Source organism: Lacerta agilis, chromosome 3 (genome assembly GCF_009819535.1).
Source record: "Lacerta agilis isolate rLacAgi1 chromosome 3, rLacAgi1.pri, whole genome shotgun sequence".
Taxonomy (NCBI): Eukaryota; Metazoa; Chordata; class Lepidosauria; order Squamata; family Lacertidae; genus Lacerta; species Lacerta agilis.
Genome location: NC_046314.1, coordinates 73,477,155 through 73,501,179, shown reverse-complemented (window position 1 = coordinate 73,501,179; position 24,025 = coordinate 73,477,155). Strand labels below are relative to the sequence as shown.

Below are 24,025 nucleotides of genomic sequence, written 5' to 3'. Positions count from 1 at the left end.
CATGTACTCTTTGGACTAGCAGAAACCTGTTCAGTGCTCAGCATACATCCAACGGAGCTTGCAGGCATTAAACATTTGCTGCACCTAAGCCCTCCATCTGTTTAATACTAACTCAACAACCAAGAAGTGGAAATTGTATGTGAAGTCCATTCACATGCAAGTCCATTGTTGCAAGTGCTTAGCATATTCAGCGAACCGTTGTAGGTTACTGCTATGCACACAGACAGAAATTACATCAGGTTCAGCGAAGAATCATACTAACTCTGCCACAAAGCCTTTTATTAAGAGTAGTTGCTCTTTTGTACATGTTTTAGTACAACTTAATGTGACTATTTTTAGGCCATTTGTAATAAAAACACCCCAAAAACCTGAAGAACACCGGCTGTCACTGCAATAATTCACCCTTCCTTTTTGCTACACAGCTTTTCAGGCCCCATGATGGAAACAAGAATGTAATTCTTATTTGTTAACTGAGTAATTTAATGTAAGCTATCAATAATCCAGAGAGGCCAAAAGAACTTAGGGTTTAAATATCTCTTCTACCTCAAATAAGAGCATAGAAGTTCAGTACAGTCACTGTTTTTCTGCTCTCACAACCCACTTTTTGTGCAACCATAAGAACTTCCTTTGTCCTTGACCTGACCTTAGATTCACATAAGCACATGCATGTTTGTTCATCAAGGAAACCACCTTCATTTTAACCCAGGGAATTTAGGCATTTCTGGTTCTACTACTACAACTCGAGTTAACAGGTGGCACCCCTGCCCTGTCAAATCTACAAGTTTTTAACACTTGTGAAGTGTCCTTGTATAACTTGAAAAGCTGACTCTAAAGATACAGAGCAGGTCTATGATTGTCCAGTCCTACTGAAGATGAGTCTAACACGAGGTTTGAAGGAGGAAAAGTATGGCAGTGGATAGAGAACAGTCTGAGGCCAATGAGCTAGAACTGTCTGCTCACTTTAAAGCTGAAAGCATGGCATCAGGAAACAAGAGTACTGTAATCAAAGACAGCTCCTTCAGTACCCTGGACAGATCCAAGGGAGCAAATTACTTCTTCCCCGAGTGCTTGGTGCTAACACAGTTCTTACATACTACTCCTAGGTCACATCTTTTTGCTGGATACAGGTATGGACAGATCACTGTAATTCCATTTCATGCCAGTTTTGCATGCGATCATTTCTTGTAAGTCTTGTTTCTATATTAATCTGCAATTTTTAAAATAAAAAAATCCCATGGAACTCTGTATTTAGATTCATATTCAAATATATTTGAAAACTCAATTTTTTATTATAAAAATTAACTTAGAAATACATATTTTATCTCAGCCTTCCTGAGCTGGCACCTCTCCCTTGAAGTCACTGTCTAGGTAACTGCTAGTGTCTTGCATCATGACAATGATTGTCCATCTCCATTCTACAGAGCTGGTGAGCACAGCAAATGCAAGAAGGTGTCTTGACCCAGGTTATTTGATTTCGCCATTGGGTGCAACGTTTTCTACTCTGACTGCTAGCAGCCCTTCAGGGTTCCAGAAACAGGGTATTTCCCATCACTTGCTAGGTGAGCCTTAAAAACAAACAAACAAACTGGAAATGGCGGGCACTGAACCTGGAACCCCATGCATGCAAAGCAGGCAAATTCTACCACTGTCCTGTAGCCCCTCCATGAAAAAGGGTGGGAGAAGAAAGGTTGTTTTAAAAACACAGCACATGGGCTTTTCCACCACAGCTTCTAGTCTGATTTTATTTTCGCTTAAAAACTGCAGTCAAAAATTAAAATGTGTTTTGAAATAACTTCATGCTGAAGTTGTCTTGTTCACTGCTGAGACTAGAGGAAAAGGCTAATTTAAAGCAACTATACAAGGAAAGAAAACTTTATGTACCATGTAGTGAAGTAGTTGTTGTGCACAGTTACTTGATTTTTCTTCCACCTTTGAAAGAAAGTACCAATTAGGATGGGAAAAAGAAATCAGCCAGTTCTTCAGTTGGGGCTGTGATTACAAAATGCTCTCATTGAAGGCAGAGCAATTCTGCCAATAAAGACTCAAGCCACATGCAATGTGGGAAATCCATTAATGGGTCTCCCAATGTGTTAAAAATTGGTTTAAATTTCCCATGGTGGTATTTAACCCTTTTGCCTATGACATTTTTTCAGAACGAGAACACTTTCCCAAGCTGCTATTAGTCACCTAGCAGAAAATATTTAGGCATTTCTATCTTAACTATGTCCCTTTCCAGTAGCAATCAATGTTACTGCTGGTTTCTGGGAGGGGAGGAGTGATGCAGGGGGAGCTCAGCACAGTGCAGGTGTGGTGGTAGGAGTGCCAGGCTGGCTCTGCTGCTGCAACCACATCACACTGAGCTTTTGCAGCTTCAAAGGGTGAGCTTTGGATCAGGAAAATGCTGCAGGAAGAAAAGGTTAAACATACATCCCCTTCAGTGCTGTGATGGCAACAAAATATAAAGCAGTTATGAGAGAAGGAGGATTTTTGTTGGAGTTATTCTAAGAAGAGACATACTCATGGATCTCCTGCTTCAGATATGGTTTGGCCTTGAGTGACAAAGCTTTGCCAGTGCCACTGAGCTGCCCTGAGAACTTTCTTAAAGGAAGGTATAAACATATATAACAAATACATAAGAAATGCATACTGTAGGATGATGATCTAATGAGTTAAACCATTTTTTTACTTTAGGTTGCAATTAAATAAAAAAAAAAGACCCTTGTGATATTTGTTTCTTGACAATGTGGTACAGTGGTAACTGTGTCTGTCAAACCACGTCCAAAACCCTGCTCAAGACATTAAGCTCACTAGGTGACTATGAGACATTTATGTCTCAGCCTAACCTACCTCACAGAATTGTTGTAGAAATAAAAGGGGTTAATCCCATGTATGCTGCCATACGTCTCTTGGAGGGATCAGACTGATAATCTGTCTATCCAAAGGCAACAGGGAACTTTGGTGTATTCCACATGGTTCCAAGCTTATGCAGATGCACATGTGGTCATGTGCTGTTGCACAGGTGCTATTGCAGCTTCCATAGCACTAACATATGTATACTGTGCACAAGTCATTGTTTCATTTGCTTCTACAAAATCTCAGTGTAAATTTTGAGTGATTAGGGAGATTAAGATCAGGACCTAAAATCATTAACTCAATGATACTGTTTAGTAATGTGAACTCTGCAGAGACCTGTGCTGCACTTTATATAATAGATAAAATAAAACAGAGGCAGAAGAACTGCATACAAAACTATTTTTTCCTGCTTTAGTTTAGATTTTATCCTACATCTGTCTTTTTCATTAATTTCCTGTTTACCCTTTTGCCTCTTTATTTCCCAACAGATATTCATGGCCTTTTCAGTGAGTAACATGAGCTTACTTAATATGAAATGCTTTTTTCCTAGTTTATTCATTAAATGTAGCTTACCTCCTCTATTTAGTATAAGTAGATAATAGTAAAAATAATCCATTTATTCAAAAATTGAAACCAGATTCTCACTGTGAGTATGCCAACTGGTAGACTTAATAGTGGTCTGAGATTTCAGAATGATTAGGTATGGTTCTATAAATAAAACGCCTCCCCGGGCACCTATGTTTGTGTTTGTCCCATCACAAGCAACTGCTTCAAGTTGACTCACAAGGTCTTTTTCTCTGAGAAATGAGATAAGAGAATTTGCAATAGATTGCACCTTGCTATCAACCAGTGTTGATATGAGTGGCGTTTTATTGTTTATGTTTAGTACACCATTTGCTTAATTGTTCCATATAATTTTTTCAAAACCATTGGTTTTTCATGTAAATTATCAACATGTTTTATCTTAAATAAATAAATATTGCAGAAACTAATAGTATGCAACTATTATTGCTCTACATAAAACCTAAAATTTGTGTTTATTAGTTCACAATTTAACATACTGAGAATTAAATGAGTCAAATTCCTATGTTTTTATCACTCGTGGTGAGGCAAAATTTCAATTTGTAGGATCAGGTCTAAATATTAACCGATTTGTCCCAAACTTGAAATTTAACTATGTTTATACCATACACCTGAGATAAGATCAAGGGAGGAAACATTTAAAAAATAATAATTTATGACCCACCCTACTCTCTGGTGAAGGGCAGGTAAAAGAATAATAATGATGATGATGATGATGATGATGATGATGATGATAAATTGAGCTTAAATATCTTCCCAATCATTGGCACAAAGACTGAAGATAAACCCAGTCTAACCATCCTTGCCAGGAACAGGATAAAAGCATCTTTATTTTCTTTTGCATAAGCTATTGTTCACTACTGCTCTTTAAAGTAGAAATGATTGCTTGATGAATGCAGGAAGATAAGTCTCCTTTTATCCTGCACATCCATTAAAAGATGCTGATTATTCCACATTCAGAAGACTGATCTGCAACACAGTTCAATACATTTTAAAGGTACTTGGGGTGGGAATAATTGGCTGCAGTTGCCTTAGGAACAAGCACTCGATGGCTAGCACAGGCAGAAAGGCAGTCAGAACATATACAGTAAACTGCTGAGGGATATAAACCTTGAGATTCTAGTACACCTACATTTATTCATAATATTTTCCCTTTGGTGGAAGCGTGTTGAAGAGGAATATTCTAATAGCACAATCATATGCATGTTTACCAAGAAAAGTAAGCTCTGCTGTGTTCGGCGGGGCTAACTCCAGGGTACGTGTGCCAAGGTTTGTATCCTCCTAAGTTACTTTTGAATTTTGAAAAGAGACCATAAAAAATAGAGTAGCAGAAATCAGAGAGGCATGCCCATTGAAGTATTCAGCTTACTGATTTTCCATTATTTAGAGACTTCCATATCACTTTAAGTTTTATTTCTTTATTAAACTTAACTGTCCCTTGCCACCTAACATGTCTCCAAGCAACTTACAATGAAGAATATATGCATAAATACATTATAAAATAGAACAGAAAAAACAAACCCTGCCCCTAACAGCAATAACAATGCTAGCAGCACAACAGCAAAAAACAAAACTATATTTTCACCCACCAACCAGCAGAGAAAAGATAAAAACTGAAACACCAGCTTCCTGCTCCAGGTCCCAGAAGGTTGACACATCAAGCCAGCTTTTTTCTGTTTGGTTTCATTTGTTTGTCTTCAAAGTTGATCCTGGCATTCTAATTATTCACTAAAGAACTTGTGATTTTTAAGCTGGATTTAGAATGGGGCATGATGCACAGCTAAAGTCCTCAAGAGCAGGTTTTTAAATTTTTATTTATTTTAGAAAAAGCATTTGTATATATGCACTCTGAAAAAGAAAACAAAAACTTCCCTTTGCACCTTTAAAAGAATTGGGTACGATGTGCACTAGGATCCACACTAAATGAATATTCCACTAATGAAAGGCATATTAAGGAAATAGTGCAGTGTTTCTCTAACAGCAGACCAGGATGCACCAGTGGACCTGTGGAACTTTCGGGTGGGTCTCAGTGCCACTGTTTGCCCAGAAAGAGTTAAAAGTCCCCTTCCATTCGGCTGGTCGCGTCCTTTAAATAAGCCACATTTTGTAAAAACAAAAAACTTTCCTGGAAACAAAAGTTTCTTATAGAGCTGGAAAAGGTGTGGAAAACCAACATGATCAAGGGGCTGGAATAACTCCACTATGAGAAAGGTCACAACATTTGGGAATATATATGGGGTTTGGGGGGGGGCAGGGAGGAAGGGGAAGGGAAGGACACGAATATATAAAACTATACATGCTTTGAAGAAATTAATATAGTACTCAGGATCATCCAATGAAACTGAGGGTGGCAGATTCATGACGGACAAAAAAAGAAAGAACTTAATTACACAATGCATACCTACAGAATTAGCTAACACAAGATATAGCAATGGCGTGGACTCAGTTATGGTGGCTTTAAAATGGGATTTGACTAATTATGGTGAGTAAGACTGTCAATGGCTAACTAATAATCATAGCTATGTACAACCTCTAGTATTAGATGTGAATACTGAACTCTCATGTTGTTTGGATTTAGCTCTTTGTATTAAAAAAAAATACAAAGAAAGGGGCGCGAGAGAGTCCTATTTGAATAAAGAGTCCCACACCTCTCTCACACACAGCTTGAGTGCATTAACAAGGTAGGGTGGCAGATGCAGCAGCGCCATCCAAGTACCCAGTGTTTTATTTGGGGGTGTGTGTTTATTTTAAAGACAGAAACAGCAAAAGGTTTCAGGGGGAGGAAATAGAAAAACAGAAGGCGAAGAGGAGAGAAATGCAGAAAGAGCTGAACTCTCATGTTGTGAACACAAGATTTTATTTTTGTGGTTTAACCTTCATTGAAGTCTCCTTTTTAAAAATCTTTTTTTTTTAAAAAAAACTGATTATTATTTTTTAAAAAAAATTAAAATAATCCACATACAACAAAACAAACTGAGATCCTGCAATCCATCAGCAATAACAATAATGGCGTGCAGGTGCACTTTTAATACTTTTGCAGCCAGCTATGGACAATAAATCAGCTTTACATTAATACAGATCACAGTTATACCAGCAAGTATCTCCAGAATGAATTATCTGCAGAGTACTGCCTATTTCTAGAAACACTGGGTGGAATTCTGTGTTGCATCATGATGAATGCTCCAGCTGCACAAGCATCCAGATCGACCAAACCCCTCTCTCCTCCCCCCATGTGCTGTTCTCCTTACCTTCCCCCCAGCCAATTGGGGGCATGGGGGCACATGGGGGAGAGCTTCATTGCATAACAAAGTCTTTGCATAGGGCTTGGGGTAGATTTAGGGATAAAAGGAGAAACAAACCTGCCCTGTATTTTTCTCTGATTCCGCCACCATCACCTATTTTGTGGGGAAGGCTGATCTTCTTCCTACAGCCACTGGCTGGTAGCTGCCAAGCGTTTGTCACAGAATGCCCCTTCGAAAGACACTGGGTCATCTTTCTGGGACATAAATATGTCAGCTGCCAGCCAGGGCTGCTGAGAGGAGCACCAGCAAATTTCACAAATATTTCATTATTATTGCTTATTATCATGAAAGCTCTGTGTTTCTGCCAGTAGGAGATTTTCTCTGAACACAAATAGTAGCCCCAAAGCTTTGTCAGGACCATGGTAACAGAGAAAAGGAGGTTGACATGCTGCAATGTCAGAAATTAATAGCCCGCCTCTAGCAGCTGCTTGCATATTAAATTCAAATATATGTTTAATGCCACATCTTGTTTGGCCCTCTGACAAACCATCACTGCACTTTATGCCCCATCCTATGATCTGTTCCTGTGTTAGTCCAGCTGTTTATAGATTTGGGTCACTAGATTCACTACAGCAGTTTGTCTGAACATTTTTAGTAAAAAGAAAAGAAACAAAGAAAAGTTAAATGTTCAACCATATATACTATTAATAGAATAAGTGAGACTCCCACCCCCCCCCAAAAGGGCGAGTTCTAGTATCACTTAGTGGACTCAGTTTTATGTGTAAAAAGCACTGAGCACATTTACTTTCCCCTTTTTAAACAGCAAGCACGTCTGAGGCCATTATAATAAGAAAAACAAAATAATAAACAAGAAACAAAAAGAGTATCATCTAAAACTATCATTATTGTACATACTGTATTTGTTACAAGACAGAAAGAGAGATGTTTATTGAGCTGAGGCAAATTACAGTAATTATTCCAACAAGTCACAAAAGCATCCCATTGCTACAATAGTTCATTATTCCCAAAATCATTCCAGAATCATAACAATACAGTTCGCTTGTCCATTGCTACTACCAAGAGTGCTTTCTTCAATCACTGAGTTTTGATACAGACCATTAGATTTCCAGTGTTTTGCATTAACAGCATTTTTGGCAAGTAACTTTAAAAAAAAACCCAACAGGACTCCTATGCCTGCACACACCAGAACCTTTCAAGTAGTTAAACAAAACCATTAAGCAATCATATATCGTGGCAAATCAGCACTAATCATTCCCTAGAAGGGAGCGAGTTCCAAACTTGGGGTGCCACTACTGAGCTGGAATCAGGACTGTGGTAATCCAAAATGACTAACACTGCAACTCTACGCCTCTCTACTTAGAGGTCCCACCAGGGACGGAGGAAGGGGTGTGCGGTGGGGACAGATTGCCCCAGGTGTCTTCGCTGAGGGGGGTGACATTTGGTGCGACTCCCAAGTCTATCCCAAGCCTTTGGGGGAAGCTGTGCCGCTTTGCCGACGGCATTCCCCACTTCCCCCTTCATTTTGACAGCTGGGGGGGGGAGACTTGGGTGTCACAGGTGGGCGGTGCACCGAATGCCCGCCATCAGCACTTCGCTCCATCCCCAGCTGCAGGGCACACACGCTGCTCCGTGCACCCATGCAGCTCTCCTGTGCCTGGGAGGGCACCCTCTGCGCCCCACCCCCCTCAAGAGCACGCCTGCCCTGGGCAGCACGGGCATATGCTCCACCACTGGGTCCCACCCATACAGTTCCATGAGCACTCCTTCTTACTGTTAAGGAGCCTAAATAAGCCACTGAGTTAGTTTATAAGGAAAATGAATAGTTTGGGGATGATTATCTGTTCTGCAGTTCCTAGTTCTAGAAAATGAATTGGCTTTGAGCACTGCTCCATTTGCAACAGAATATGTGATATCTGTACAAAACTAAACTTTTATACAGTGGTACCTTCAGTTATGAACTTAATCCATTCCGGAGGTCCGTTCGTAACCGGAAACCGCTTGTAACACGAAGCACGTTTTCGCTAATGGCGCCTCCCGCTGCTGCCGCACTGCCAGAACGTGACTTTCGCTTGCATCCTGGGGCAAAGTTTGCAACAAGGGGCATCTACTTCCAGGTTAGTGGAGCACGTAACCTGAAGCATTCTTAAGGGGGACAGTACGTAACACGAGGTACCACTGTATATATGACAATTTCATTATTGATTGCTTTCAAGCATTCCTCTTTCACTGAGGAAAAGAATTGCAACTCATACCATTATTATTTTTTAAAGTTTTACCATTTTTAATATTGTAAAAGGCAGTACATTATTATTGATTTCATTTCACTGAGGAACTCCATCCCATGCAACACTCCAAAGCTACTAACGATAAAAACATCAACAATAAAACACATATAAAAACAATTTAAAATTCAGCCAAGAGACTGACTGGGATAAGAATCTGCACTTAAAAGGCTTGTTGAAAAGGAAAGCCTTCAGTAGGTGCCAAAGAGACAACAGAGAAGATACTTCTCAGGTAGTAAGGGATTTCCAAAAGGTAGGTACCACCACTCTAAAAGACCCAATCCTACATCATGCAGATTTCCTGGTGAGAAGATACCTGCAGAAGGCTCTCTCTTGAAGAATGCAGATATCAAATGGTGCATAATAGATGATATGATCATTTAGGTGTCCTGGTCCTAAGCTATGTAGGGCTTTATACAACAGTACCAGCACCTTGAACTAAGCCCAGTAGCTAACTGGCAGCCAGTACAATGCTTTCAGCAGCATTGTGACATGGTGGCAACGCTCTGTCCCATTGCATTTTGCACTAGCTTCAGCTTCTTGGCCAATTTTAGGGCAGCCCTACATACAGTGCATTACAGCAATCAAATCTGGGGGTTATGAATGCATAGATAAAATAATAGAATTGTAGAGTTGGCAGGGACCCTGAGAGTCATTTAGTCAAACATCCTGTAATGCAGGAATCTCAACTAAAGCATCCATGACTGATGGCTATCCAACCTTTGCAGGAGAGTCCAGCACCTTCCAAGAGAGTCCGTTCCACTGTCAAACAGCTCTTACTGTCGGAAAGTTCTTCCTGGTGTCTAGTCGGAATCTTCTTTCTTGTAACTTGAAGTCATTGGTCCGGCTTCTATTCTTCCATGTGACAACCCTTTAGAAATTTGAAGGTGGCTATCATATCTCTTCTTAAGTTTCCTCTTTTCTAGGCTAAACATATCCAACTCCATCAACCATACCTTATAGGGCTTGGGATATCAAAGGCTATGATCTGGCACTCTGAATGTGGGCTGCAACATCCCAAGGCCTCTCATATTCCACCAATGATGCTATGATTGACAACACAACACTCCAAGCTACTGCATGCCAATCCAAAGCTCTCTGCTTTTCCTTCTGAGCCATCCTGTATCCTGCCCTTCACAAGTATAGGTGTGACCTGCAAGAAAATGTTGCAATGTGAAGCACTACTATTCAAGCTCTCTTCCAGGATTTCAGAACTCTCCCCTTGGTTTTCTGTCCCATCATCCAGTGTCCCATACTACTGAGCCTTAAAGGTCTAATTTGGCTGTTTTGGGTTCTCCATCCTTATGCTCCCCTCTCATAGTGTGTGTGTGTGTGTGTGTGTGTGTGTGTGTGTGTGTGTGTGTTTTTAAAACTTCTGCCAAGTTACTTCATGCTTGCTGATACCTCCCCTCTTGTGCATGGATAGTGCCATATAAGAAGCTTTACATCCAGAAGCTCACACTGCTCATGAAGAAGAGTGGAACCCCCAAGTGAAAAAATATGGCCCATACGTGCCCATTATGTTCAAGCAGCAAGCAAAGGTATGCAGAAGAGGAACAGATGGTTCAAAGCTTCTCCCTGCCCTCTTGCTTACTCTAAACAGCTACCTCATTTTCCAGCCTCTGCATCCTTATTTTACTGTGTCTATAATCTGAGCCATAATACTGACATAGCTAAAGGCATACCTCACCCAAAATACTTACTTGCATGAACAATATTTAGGACTGAACCTATAATAAAAGTGAGTAATATATTTATGACAACTCCCAGTACGTACACTAAAAAACCCTTAAGTTTAGTATAAACTAGCACAGTTGAGCTATATGCAGGGGGAAAAACATGGCAGAACATTACTAGAAAGGGAGGCAGTTACATTTCCCCCCCCCTGCTACCTGAAGAGGTCCTCAATGATACCATAGTGTATTCAAAAGCACACAAAGAACAGTGCTTGAATTTCTGCATTCCCTACAACTATCAGATTCCCAGATAGATCAGCAACAGCCTGCAGGCTACTTTCCAACAGGTGGCAGATGGAGAAGCTGTTTGCTTCTCAGGCCCAGGTGGCCGAGGAACAATGTAGATTACTTCCATCCCCTGCATGACCTACAGTTAAAAAAAAAATCTAATAGGGAATTGATAATCTCTAGAATTCAATGCAAACTGTAAAAACTTTTTCATAAATTTCTAATTGCCTTAAGAGTTTTAATGTGCAACCATATTAATACTAATACTAATAATAATAATAATAATTTATTTATACTCCGCCCATCTGGCCGGGTCTCCCCAGCCACTCTCCAGCCATATTATGAGGCTTCATGCCATTTTCATGTTTACTTAGCAATCAGATTAATGTTCTACTACATGTAAAATAGTGGGCACAATACATGGCAGGAACGTGACAGAAGGTAGTTAAGGAACACAAATTCAACCATGCATTGTTCTGCACTTATTAAATACTATTAGTTTAAGACCTCAATTTTAAACACTTTAACTTGGAAGTCTCATTGATTTGGTGGATCACTGCAGATGGTGACAGCAGTCACGAAATTAGAAGACGTCTGCTTCTTGGGAGAAAAGCAATGACAAACCTAGACAGCATCTTAAAAAGCAGAGACATCACCTTGCTGACAAAGGTCCGTATAGTTAAAGCTATGCTTTTCCCAGTAGTAATGTATGGAAGTGAGAGCTGGACCATAAAGAAGGCTGATCGCCGAAGAATTGATGCTTTTGAATTATGGTGCTGGAGGAGACTCTTGAGAGTCCCATGGACTGCAAGAAGATCAAACCTATCCATTCTGAAGGAAATCAGCCCTGAGTGCTCACTAGAAGGACAGATCCTGAAGCTGAGGCTCCAATACTTTGGCCAACTCATGAGAAGAGAAGACTCCCTGGAAAAGACCCTGATGTTGGGAAAGATGGAGGGCACAAGGAGAAGGGGATGACAGAGGACGAGATGGTTGGACAGTGTTTTTGAAGCTACCAACATGAGTCTGACCAAACTGCAGGAGGCAGTGGAAGATAGGAGTGCCTGGCATGCTCTGGTCCATGGAGTCACAAAGAGTCAGACACAACTAAACAACAACAACAGCAATCAATCTTTCAATCGATCTTTATTGTGGTCAATGACCAGACAGGTGAGAACCTAAGAAGTATGATGTAACATGCCAATTCCTTTATAAAACCTGACTGAATTTATTCCATTTTTAAAAAATTGCCTTCCCTTCATGTATATTACACTAAGCCAGTGGTTTCTTAGAGAAAATTTGCATTCTTTGAGTCATAGTCTGAGTGACCACTTGCATGATGAAACATTTTTCAAACCCTGCAGAATGCTGACCAGTGTTGGAAGCAGATGTCTCAGACCCATATAAACAAAAATCACATATGTTGCCACTTATTTATGCCCAACTCACAAACTGAATTCATTACAGCCCAAGCCAATGTAAAAAAACAACAACAACTGACACTTGAGCTTGCCACACACATACCCTTTCTTGTCTGCAGTTCATCCAACCCTCCAACAACTCAAATTCAATAACCCAAGTTAGTGGTCACTTGCAGAACAACTGTGCCAGCTGTTCCCAACTCTATTCCTTCCTCTGTGCTCCCCTCCTCTGCATTCCACTGTATATTCTCTGTACAGTATGGCTGTGTAATCACAGAAAAGTGAACATTGCTTTTCCCACAGCTAATTTCTGCATAATAATTCTGATGGTTGTGGTAAGTGCAGACGATTCTTTGTTTTTCTCAGAACACACAGCACTTTTCAGGTGTAATATGCAAAACATATCTCAACAATATGATCAAACATTTGCATAGCTTTGAATTCAAAGCTATGTAAATTCAAAAGCATCGCTACCTCTTCTTTAGTCATAACGTCCACCAAATTAAACAGATTCCAAGAAACAGATGCCATTAAAACATTGCTGTGGAGAATTAACACTGCACATTAAGCTTTGGTTACAATTAGCATTCAAAGACAAATTTTAAATCCCAGAAAGCAGGTTATAATTGAGCCATGGATGTGATCTTTCTTACTTCAGCAAGTCTACCCACAGTCGCTCAACATGAAGTCAATTGGACTATTAGTCATCATGTCAGAAAGGAGCATTAACAACTAGCTCAGAAGCTGGCCCTCCTGTAAGGTGCAATCTGGCAGAAACACCAATAAAGATATGTCTCTTAATGGGCAATAGGGCCATTCATGAGACAAGGTACCACTCATTTTAAGACTGAAAGAACAAAGCCTGAAAGGGAGTAATTACTGCAGAGGTACAAGCAGCAAGCCAGTTTTTGCTAACAAAGCAGACAACACTTTATCCAAGAAGTTATATGTTCTTATGTATCTTTCAGTAACATTTTTAATAAACTGTAACTCTTTATGAACAATTATAAAATCCTGCACACCACACTTTCAACACCTCCTCCTTCACAATAATGGGTCTCTGTCAGATAAACAAAACCAGTACAGTGGTACCTCTGGTTATGTACTTAATTCATTCCGGAGGTCCGTTCTTAACCTGAAATTGTTCTTAACCTGAAGCACCACTTTAGCTAATGGGGCCCCCCACTGTTGCCGCACCGCCACTGCCCAATTTCTGTTCTCATCCTGAAGCAAAGTTCTTAACCTGAGGTACTATTTCTGGGTTAGCGGAGTCTGTAACCTGAAGCATCTGTAACCTGAAGCGTCTGTAACCCAAGGTACCACTGTATATCAGCTGCATCAAGCTACAGCTACACATCAAGGCACTCTGTAAAAACAACCACTCACAATCCTTTAGAATATCCCTCCCTTCCAGTGCAAAATTCTAAAACTGTGAATGATATCAGGATAAGATAGATTTCATTTGTAAACAATTGATCCCCCTTTTACTATATTTTTATTGAATTTCAAAACAGCCTGGATAGCTCAGTTGGTTGGAGCATGCTGCTGTTAACACCAAGGTTGCAGGTTTCATCCCTGTATGGGACAGCTGCATGTGTTGCAGGGTATTGGACTAGAACTAGATGATCCTCACTCTACATACAAAATAGACAATCTCCATCAAAGCCAAAACGTTTTTGTAAATAGACAGCTATGAAACTCAACACCGCCCCAAAACTGGCCTGTGGGAAAGTTTGTTGATGCAAATCAAGTCCAGATCATGCTGCTTTATGTAATAGATCTTAAACAATTTTCATGTTCTTATTTTTCATTTTTAGGTTAAGCCATGAGTTGGTTGAGACAACCAAATGAGATGCCACCCTGAACATGCTCAGTCACAGTTAGGATGCATGGTAGTGGGTGTATGACAACCATGTTCAGCAATACTGGTGAAAATAATAAAGTTCAACAAAACCATTACAAAAGTGCCTTTCTTCATTTGTCCCCATTCCACTTTTACCTTCTGAGTTTCTTTAGAAGTGCCATTTGCCACATTCTTTGTTACCACAACGTAGCATATAGGTCAGTACAATCCTTCCAAGGCCTAGCAATGATGAAGCTATCAAAAGATGGTTAATTAGGTGTTTCCAAAGCAAATTACAATCCAATAAAATCCAATGAGATCCAATCCAATGAAAATTCATAGAACTTTTGTCTCAAATACCGGTATAACAGCCCAGCCATAGTTTGGTTTATTTCACTAAGTTCAAATACCTTCTTTTGGATTCTAGTTGTCTATAAATTCTTTGAGATCCAGTTAATTTGTACCTATTTAGCAATATCTGTTTCTAAATGCTTAGTCTTCTTCCTCACACGCCTCTTAAAGCCAGCTCCTTCTTTCAGACACTGTGTAACACCAGCTTCCCATAAAAATCCTCATCTACCTCATCTCTTTAAAATAATGTTTGGAGCATTCTTTAACTTGTTTTTTTGTAAGCCAATTAGTTATTGAAGTGGGGTTAAAGGGTGATGCAGTTGAGGTAGTGGGAAGACATCAGAATATGAAAGGAGGCCTCTAAGAGTGTACTTGTATGAGTCCTGTATCAGCAGAAGACAATCTTTGTAAAAAGAAAGTGGTTTACAATATACAACATATTCTAGTTGGCATCTGGTGTTTTCCTGAGGAGAAAGTATATGTAACTACAGTCTCCCAAACAGATCTTGCTCCAAAGATCCCGCAGCTGCCATTACTTTAAAAAGCTAAATCACTTATTGGGAAGCCTGTGACAGCTGTCCCAAACTTCTTAAAATAATACTACACAACATTTTTAACTTAAGTGGAATGTACACACATATAAAAATGCTGTGAAAATGTCTTTTTAAAAAACGTTTTGAAAAATATATTGAATTTGCTATAGCTCACCATCGCCATCTAGTGTCACATTTGTATATTGCACTTTACAACACACCTTAAACGTTTTATTTGAAGCTGTATAGCTGAGTCCTTAACTGAATTTGTGGAGCTGTTGCTCAACTGTTGCTGCACATCAAGCTGGCGTACAGCAGCAGTATCACTTGCTTCCCCTATCTGGAGGGCACTAAGGAAAAGAAGATTGTCAGCTCCTTATGTGGGCCTCACAAACCAAAGTTAGACTAAAGACCACAGCTGAGGCTCAAAGCCAGTGGTAAATATGAATTCGAGAACATTGTATATTCCAAGTATTAGCTGTCAGTTAGATAGACCCTTGTCTAAAGGTGAGAGCCTGCATCAGAAGGGACTTCAAATAAAAGGATGGACAAAGATTGCATATCATTCATTGCAGAGAGATGTGGAATGCAGAGAACATGGCACATTTTCAGGTGGACATTATCCAGTATTTTCCTTCCTGCATCTCCTGGATTGGCATTTCTGTCAAGCTGGTTCTCAGCTGTCATTCAAAGTCTCACTATCATCTACTTTCACCATATTTATGTTTGAAGGGCCCGTATAAGTGGGGTGGTGGAGGATATTAATCTCCAATAATCCCAAGAGGTCTCTAGCACCTTTAACATTGGAGGTGGAAAGCACTGTAGTTCCTTGCATGACAACCATCCAAATTGGGAATCCCCAGTGGTATTTTACACACCTTCCTGGAGGCAGCAGGTACATGGGCATAGCTCCCAAAGTTCTTAGGTTTTCTCCAGGGAGGACTTGAAGGGTCATGATGGGCTGCTTGTCATGGGAGATGTCTTTCAGAGGCCTCAGTAGCCTCTAAACTTCTTCCTTCTTTGAGAACGATGCAAAACAAATGGCCACATCTCAGGGGAGTGAGTACTCTCTTGGCTTAAGGGCTATTGCATTTTGAAATGACCCACTAAAAATTCCTCAAGACTTTCATTCTACCACCTCTCAAAAAGTGAAAATTAACCTGGCAAGGGAAGCCTCTTTTGAAGATCATAGTCAACTGGCAGATTTATTCAGGGCACATGTTTTATATGTCTTCTGAGGCCAAGGTGAGCCCCTTTAATTATGGCTCAAAGAAAAATCTGCCAGTGTCATTGCAATGGTCAAGATCCAAACTACCAAAAGCAATTTGGGCACTGACTTTGTTGGCTACTGATCAAATGAGTCAGGAATACCACCCACACAAACACCAGATTTGGGAACCGAAACTCAAGCTGAGTCCGGCAACCACTGGAATCTGACACTTTGAACCTAAAACCCTTCAGCCAGGATGCCCAGAGACTATAGTTCAGGGTCCAGGAACCATCACAGAACCAGCATCCTTGCTCCTCACCCACACACAAAAGGCCGTGTGCCATCTGTTCACCACCACAGGCAATGTGCTTGGCAATGGAGACACAACAAAATTTCAGGCTCCAGGCCAGAGATTTGCTCCTTAAAGGAGCTCCATTTTCCAGTAAGGGGGCAGAGCCTGGTGAGGTGGTAGTCAAGCTGAAAAACTAAATGAGCTCAGCAACTAGTTCTTCTAAGAACAAGTTGTCTCCACCTGAGTTTCTTCCCTGAGACCTGTCCAAGGTACTGAAAGACTTGTTTCTGACTACAGTAGTTTTGTTTTCTGACCTATGGCCTTCAAGTGGGTACAAACTCCTTGCTGGTCAGGCCCCTGCTCTAAACTCATACTAGCTAGCTTCAGACTCTCCTATGAACTCATCTTTGCCAGGAGTGTTCAACAATTATACAGGTCTTATCTGTTTCCATTGCCCTACTCCCTCAAATAAGTGAAGTGCTGCATTAGCAAGGACGCATTATACCTGTAGTGTTCCATTCATATTACAAATAGTGTGTAAGATATTGGCCAGGTCCCTGTACATCAGGAAAGGGCACAGTAAAAATCATAGGTAGAAGCAGTAACCAAGAATTCTTAGAATCCAAACTGAGAAAGGGTTGAAAAGATCCCCTATAATGCACAACTACTCAATTAAAAGAAGGCAAATCCCATCACTGGGTTTTTTTCTCTCCAAGGACCCCCAACTGTCATCACTTATGCCTCATCTGCATTCAGTTGCAACCTACACATCCTCATCTAGTCCATTGCAGTTGCCAGACACTGGCTCACGGGAGAGCTTTAGCTCCTGGATCTTGATAGAAAAACAGAGCTGGGTGTCATCAGCATGTTAATAACATCCAACTTCAAAACATTAAACAGTTTCAGCCACTGACTCCATGCAGATATCAAAACAGAAACTTGTGACACTCCACAAGCCATTTTCCAAGGGATTGAGTGGTTATTTAATTTGAATAAAGCCCTGTTTTCATATTTCAGAGCTGACAGGATGGGCTCTTGAACAACCAAGCTGCACCATTATTGAATGCAGAAATTCCAGACTCCTGGTAACATGGCATCTTCTGAACCAACATGTTTGGAGAAAGGAAAATGAGAAGAATGAATATGTTTCCTCCTGGACAACTCAGGAGGCATGTTATTGTGATGTTACCATGCAAATGCAGAAAACTCATAACATGGAATTTGGCACCCCTTACAGATGATTCATAAAATGGGGTGGGAGGGGGAACCTTCCTGTCTTTTTGTATGATAAACACACAAAATAGGCACACTGTCTGCAACAACCATCAGTGCCCTGAGATATTAGAGAAATATTTTGTCAGACTTTGGAAATATGAAAACATGAATCATGATCAGTGTGGTGTTATACATTGTATTGATTATTGTACACATTTATAGCACAATCCAATACAACTCTTCTCAGAAGTCCCATTAAATTCAATGGGACATGCTTCCTCATAAGTGGGTATAGGACTGCAACCTGGTAGGAACTCCAGCATTAACTGGTGGTGGTGGTTGTTAAAAGAATCCTATAAGAATTTGTTGTTGTTGTTGTTGTTTATTCCCTACCCTTCTGGCTGGGTTTCCCCAGCCACTGTTCAATATATTCTTTAATATATTCTTACAAGTACAGATTTAACTGACCAAAAGCATCCATCACAAATAAAGAACTATACAGTACCTTAGCACCAAAATTATCATACTGCATTGGCCTGAATATAAGCTTCACTTTTTCCCTCAAATTTCGACCATGAAAAGTTAAAGTGTGGCTTATATTTATGACATTGCAGTATGCAGCCAGGAGCACTGGGCAAACAGTGCCAGGAGCACGGCAAAGTGGTGCCCACCCCACACATAATCCCCTGTCCTCTCCACAAGTTGGGGAAGGGAGACAGCAAGGAAGGGGGAAAACTGCCAGCAACGCAGCGCAGCTCCACCCCCCACCCCCCGGCCCAGTATGCAGCCAGGAACAGCAAGGAATAGAGCGGCTTATATTCCAGTATGTTTTCATTTTTTATTATTTTCTCCCCTCCAATTTTAAAGGCGCGGCTTATATTTGGGTGCAGCTTATATTCAGGCCAATACGGTAAATAGCATTATGGCTGCATCCTAACCATGTCTATTCAGGAGTAACTCCAACTAAATTCCATGGTGTTTACTCCCAGGTAAGTGAGGTTAGGTTTCTGGCACTAAAGTCCACTTTGCTTTGATTAATGTTACATGCCACCCCAATCTCAGAGCAGTGAGAGATTCCAGGGGTCCAGGCACCTACCGAGGGTCTGTGTTTCCTTTTGGAAATGAGGCACAGTGGAGACTGTGGTGTCTTTATGATATATGGTTTATTTACACACATATACCACCTGAACCTACAACAGAGGGATTCACAGCATTAACACACCAAAAAGGTCACAGAAATCAGCCGTGGTTCTCTGACCCTCTGCTCTAGCTTGCTGCCTTTCACAGCCTGCAACCATTTTCCTCCTAGGTTACATCACCACCAATTGCAATCCTAAACTCTCCGCTTTGCTTTGTCTCTGCTAATTATCTCAGGGCTCAAGGAGGGGGAGAGTGTGACACAGAGTCTTCACTTTGTTAACAGCTCATTTCCTTTGCTTTCCTTTAACGGCCCATCTCTCAGGTGATCTCCTAAGGAAGCTGGCCTGATTTATATTTTAATCCTTCCTTGATTCACGGTTTTAGGGAAGTCAAGCACCCCAAATTCATAATAATACAATATGTGTAAATCTGTTTAGAAGTTGAAAGCAATTCATTAAATCATCCAGCTGTATGACATTTTCCCAATCACTTCCATGTATTGAAGACAAAAGCTTCATTTGCCATTTAATCTAACATTTTTTATTCGTAAAGAAGCCCTTTATGCCACAGTGACCTTTCATAAAATTCACATTTGATCCAATCTTGAGCACTAAGCTGAAATCCTTTCCTAAATCTGAAGAATTATATGTTTTATATAATAATCACCACAGTGCCCCCCTCTCAGACAACCAGAAAGTTCAGTTGATCTGCATTAAACTCCTCATGTCCCCACATCCTTTTGAAACAACAGACACACACAGAAAGAGGGCAAGTTCATCCCCATCCACCCATCTGTTATCAGTCTTGCTATACTGACACAAAAATATAAATTGCACAGCATATACACACACGCGCAATGGGTCAGTGCATCTGGCTGTTAACCAAAAGGTTGGTGGTTCGAACCCACCCAAGGACGGCTGTGGGCAGGATTCCTGCATTGCAGGGAGTTGAAATAGATGACCCTTGGGGTCCCTTCCAACTCTACAATTCTATTATTCTAAGACAGCTGTGGGAAAGAAGGAGCAATAAACTAGCCAAATAACAAAGACCATCTCTTATCTACTTTGATCATACAAGATAAAAAAACCCACTGATTCCTAGAAGAGGAATCAAGGTGTTAATTCCAGAGTACAACCCAAATCCTCCCCAGGCAATTTGAGAAGGTTCCTTGTGACAGAAAGTTGAGGACTGTGTGTGTAATATAGAGAGAATGGTGACTGCTGCTGTGAAGGAGGCAGGGATAAACAAAGGACTCACTTTTGTAGCTGGCAGCCCAGGGCTGATAGCCGTAGTAGCCAGTAATCCGTAGAATCCTTTCCTCAATGGAGGTGAGCCCCACGGTCGCACTGGTGAGGTCTTCCACAGATCGGGACCATTTCAAATCCTCTTTGATCGCCTCATCCACCACTAGGTATTTCAGCTGCCGGAGTTGAGGGCTGATGTCTGACAGCCTCCTGGGGCTGACGTCTGGAGATCTCCTCATGCCACTAGAGGCAGAGACAAAAGAGATGGGTGAGGAGAAGGTAAGGCAAAGGTGAATGTAATAAATGCAAACACACTCAGGAACAAGGTGTTAATAATGCAACAAAGAGGAATAGAGGCAGCTGTCTTAGAATTCCAGAATTGTAGATTTGGAAGGTACCCCCAAGGGTCATCTAGTCCAACCCCCCTGCAATGCCTTATGTCAAGCCCCACAACCAGTCCACCTTAGCTCAGTATTGCCTACACAGACTGGCAGCGACTTTCCAAGGTTTCAAGCAGGGTTCCTTGCTACCCCTACCTGGAGATGCTAGGGATTAAACCCGGAACCTTCTGCATGCCAAGCAGATGCTCTGCTCTGACGGGGCTGCGGTCCTTCCCCGCTGAGGACACTGGGCGCAAAGCGCAAACCTCAGCCTAGTTCTACTACTATTTCGCCTAGTACAACGATTTGTAGAGGGGGTTTTCTCCCCTCAGAAAACGTGGTCTACTTCGGTCTTCTGTCAATAGACGCCGAGCCCCTCCTCCTGCGAGCCCTCCCGGACGGAGCCCAGCGCGACGCAGTTCTCCGCGCACCCCGAGGGGCTCGAAGCTGCCGCGAGGGAGCGCGCCTTCACCCTCCGCTCCCCGCCGAGCTGGCCAGGAAAGGCTCCGGGCAAACTTTCCGCCTTCCCGCGCCAAAACCACCACCTCCCTTCTCCACACAAACACACCGCTTCCTCCGCTTCTCAGACCCAGCAAGGAGGAGAAAAGAAGAGCGTGAGAAAAGTGAGCAGCAAGCAGGAGGAGAAGCTGAAAACTTTGCTCCCGGTGTCCCTCGTCCCTCCCTCACGGGGTCGGCGCCAAGGCGGCAGCCCCCCGGGAGAAGGGGGAATGGCTGCGTGAGGGAACCTTTGCTGCGCGCGACGCCCCCCACGCCCAGCCCGCCGCCGCCCCCCCTCGCCCCCCACTCACATGGCGACGGTCTTGCCCCTGGCCGTGCCGTTGGGGAACTCCCGAATCCCCATAGGGAAGAGCAGCGGGGGAGTGGGGGCTCCCAGGCTTCAAGGAAGGTGCAGCCGCCCCGGGCTGGCGGGCTGGAGAGACGGGGCGGCGGCCCCCGCGCGGGTCGCCAAGGTGGGAAGAGGAAGGAGGACGGAGCCGGAGCTCGCGCTTGCCGCCGCCGCTGCCGCCGCCGCACAGGCACGGAGTTTGGAGCGGCCGGCGAAGAGCTGCTGCTGCCGCCGCCGCCGCATGAGAGTCCGCCTGCCTGAGTCCCCAGCGCGGGCGAGGCGTCGGCTCCCGGCTGCAACCTGCTGTCCGTGTCTATTCCCGCTGCTGCTGCTGCTGCTCGCCGCCGCCGCCTCTCCAGCAGTGAAGCGAAGGAGGAGAGCAACGCTCGTCGTCGCCCCCCTCGCAGGCAAGCGCCGCTCTCGCTCGCCCGTTCTCGGGGGGAAATGCCGCGCGCCCCTCAGGGGGAGCCCGCTCGCTCTTCTCCTCCAGCTTTTCCTCCGCGCGGTGAATGTGGCGCGGCGGCCGACAGGGGGAGCCCGTGCGCAGTTCGTGGGGAGGGGGAGGGAGCGAGGCCGCCATAGAGAGCGACGCCCCTCCTCCTGGCTTGGGAAGAAAGGCAGCGGATGGGAGGCAGGCGCCCTCTGCGAAGGCTCGAAACACTTTTCTCATATTAGTTTCTATTTGATCTCAGCGTGGAGCGGGTTTTATATTCTTGAAGAGAGAAAGGGGGTTTGTGCGTTTATTTCCAAAGGGGTAGGAGAATTAACTCGCGCAGCAACAGCAGTCAGTCCTTACATTTGGTTATTGGTGATGGGGGTGATTTTGGAAGAAAAGGGCGGGGGGAGGATATTACGGATTCAGCTCCTTCGTGAAGCGGCCCTGAGTGAGGTAGCCGCATTTTGCGTGTCAGGAAAGGGAAGCAAGTGGTTAGTCATTTAGTTAGCTGTAATTGTGTTTTTTACAACCCGGGAGCGGAGAGGTGCTTGTGGGATTTTCGGCCTCAGGTGCCAAATTGACTTGGCTGGCCTTGGGTACTATGCATCTTGTCTTGGAGGGGCAGAGAGAGGAGATTTGCTGTCCTGTCGCAAGCAGCAAAATGTCTTTGGCCAACCTGCTGGGTGATTCAGCCATTTGTGATAGCAAAGAGGATCCAAGGTGGCAGAGCACCTTTATTGCATGCAAAATGGCCCAGGTTCAATACTTGGCATCTCCAGGTAAGGTAGGGCTCCTGTCTGAAACCCTGGAGAGCGACTGCAAGTCTGTGTAGACAATACTGGGCTATTGAAGGGTCAATGGCAGCTTCCTATGTTCCTGTTCCCTCCGTCCTCCCCCACCCCCACTCCATGCCTCGAGGGAAAATGAGAATGATCTTCAAAATGAGGGTCAATTGAAATCAGCCCAGGAATGCTTACTCAATCAGCCAGTTTTTTGTGAAAATCCAAATGGGAACTGAAAGCTCCTTCCTTTGACCTTGGGATCTTTCTACTGCTTCTTCTATTACATGACAAACAATGATGGCAAAGCCAGAAGCAGCCCTAACAAGAGGCAAGGTGAAGCAGCTGCCTCAAGCTCCCGGTTGTGCCATTAAAAGAGGCAGAATGAACCCGATATAGGCAAATCTGACCCAGAATGTTTTGTGATGTTCTCCTGCTCAGTCCCCACTGAAATTAGTGTGAGCTGCTCAAGAACATGCTATGTTCACAACTAGGAACATAGAAAGCTGACTTCTACTGCATCAGACCAACAGTCCATCTAGCTCAGTACTCACTGTCTGGGAGGAGCTCTCCAGGGTTTCAGCCAGGGATATTTTCCCAGCCCTAACTAGACATGCTGAGGATTGAAGCTGGGCCATTTGGCATGCAAAGCAGATGGTCCACAATTTTGGGGTCTTCATCAAATTTTGGGGTGTCCTGGTTTTTACTTTTTGAAATATGGCAGCCCTAGCTGTGGATAATTTCAAGAGGGATGCCTTACAGCAGGCATAGGCAAAAGACAGATTGGAACCTACTGGTGGATCTCTGAGCGATTTGAAGTAAATTGGTAAGGGTTTCTGAATCCCGGCTGTTTTACAACAAAATGGCTTCTCCCACCTAAAGTAAGATGCTGAAATGAAGAAAGCTGGATAGGGCTGTAGGCTGATGGTGCAGAGCACATGTTGCATGCAGAATGCCCCACCTTCAATCCCTGGCATCTCCAGTAAGGGCTGAGTGATCTTCCTGCCTTAAATCCTGGAGAGCCACTGCCAGTCAGTTTGGGCAATGCTAGGCTAGATGGAGCAATGGTGTGACTCAGTATAAGGCAACTTCCTATGTTAACTCTTGTGTGAAAGGACTGTAAGTGGAAACCAAATGGTTCTCATTCAACTCCCCCCCCCAGAGGTACAGTACCTTCTAACAGAATAGAAGGGGAGTGTGCAAATTCACTCTTCCCTCCCGTAATGCCCACACCATCTATTCCGGGGAGTCCCCAACCACCCAGAACAGATTGGGACGCAGCAGCACAGGAGTGTGGGTGGGCAGAGGATAAGCAAACATTCCCTCCTTCCTCTTCCATTAATAGTCACTTCAGCTGGAGCAACTGGATACAACTCAGTGAACTCAGTAC

General features: G+C 42.9%; 1 protein-coding gene across 2 annotated transcripts in view; it reads right to left on the bottom strand.

Moving 5' to 3' along the window:
- The window catches only part of SLC35F3 (solute carrier family 35 member F3), an 87,491-nt gene extending 65,572 nt beyond the window's left edge, over window positions 1-21,919 (bottom strand). Inside the window, exons 1-2 of one of the 2 annotated variants that reach the window (XM_033144294.1) lie at window positions 21,383-21,919; window positions 20,207-20,436 (exon numbers count right to left, since the gene is read on the bottom strand). In XM_033144294.1, the coding sequence (XP_033000185.1) occupies window positions 20,207-20,436; window positions 21,383-21,435 (283 nt within the window). In that variant the 5' untranslated portion in view covers window positions 21,436-21,919. Of the gene's footprint in view, window positions 1-17,675; window positions 17,783-20,206; window positions 20,437-21,382 lie in introns of those variants that run through there. The other variant, XM_033144295.1, reaches the window with a different exon arrangement.
- Window positions 21,920-24,025: the final 2,106 nt, after the last annotated feature.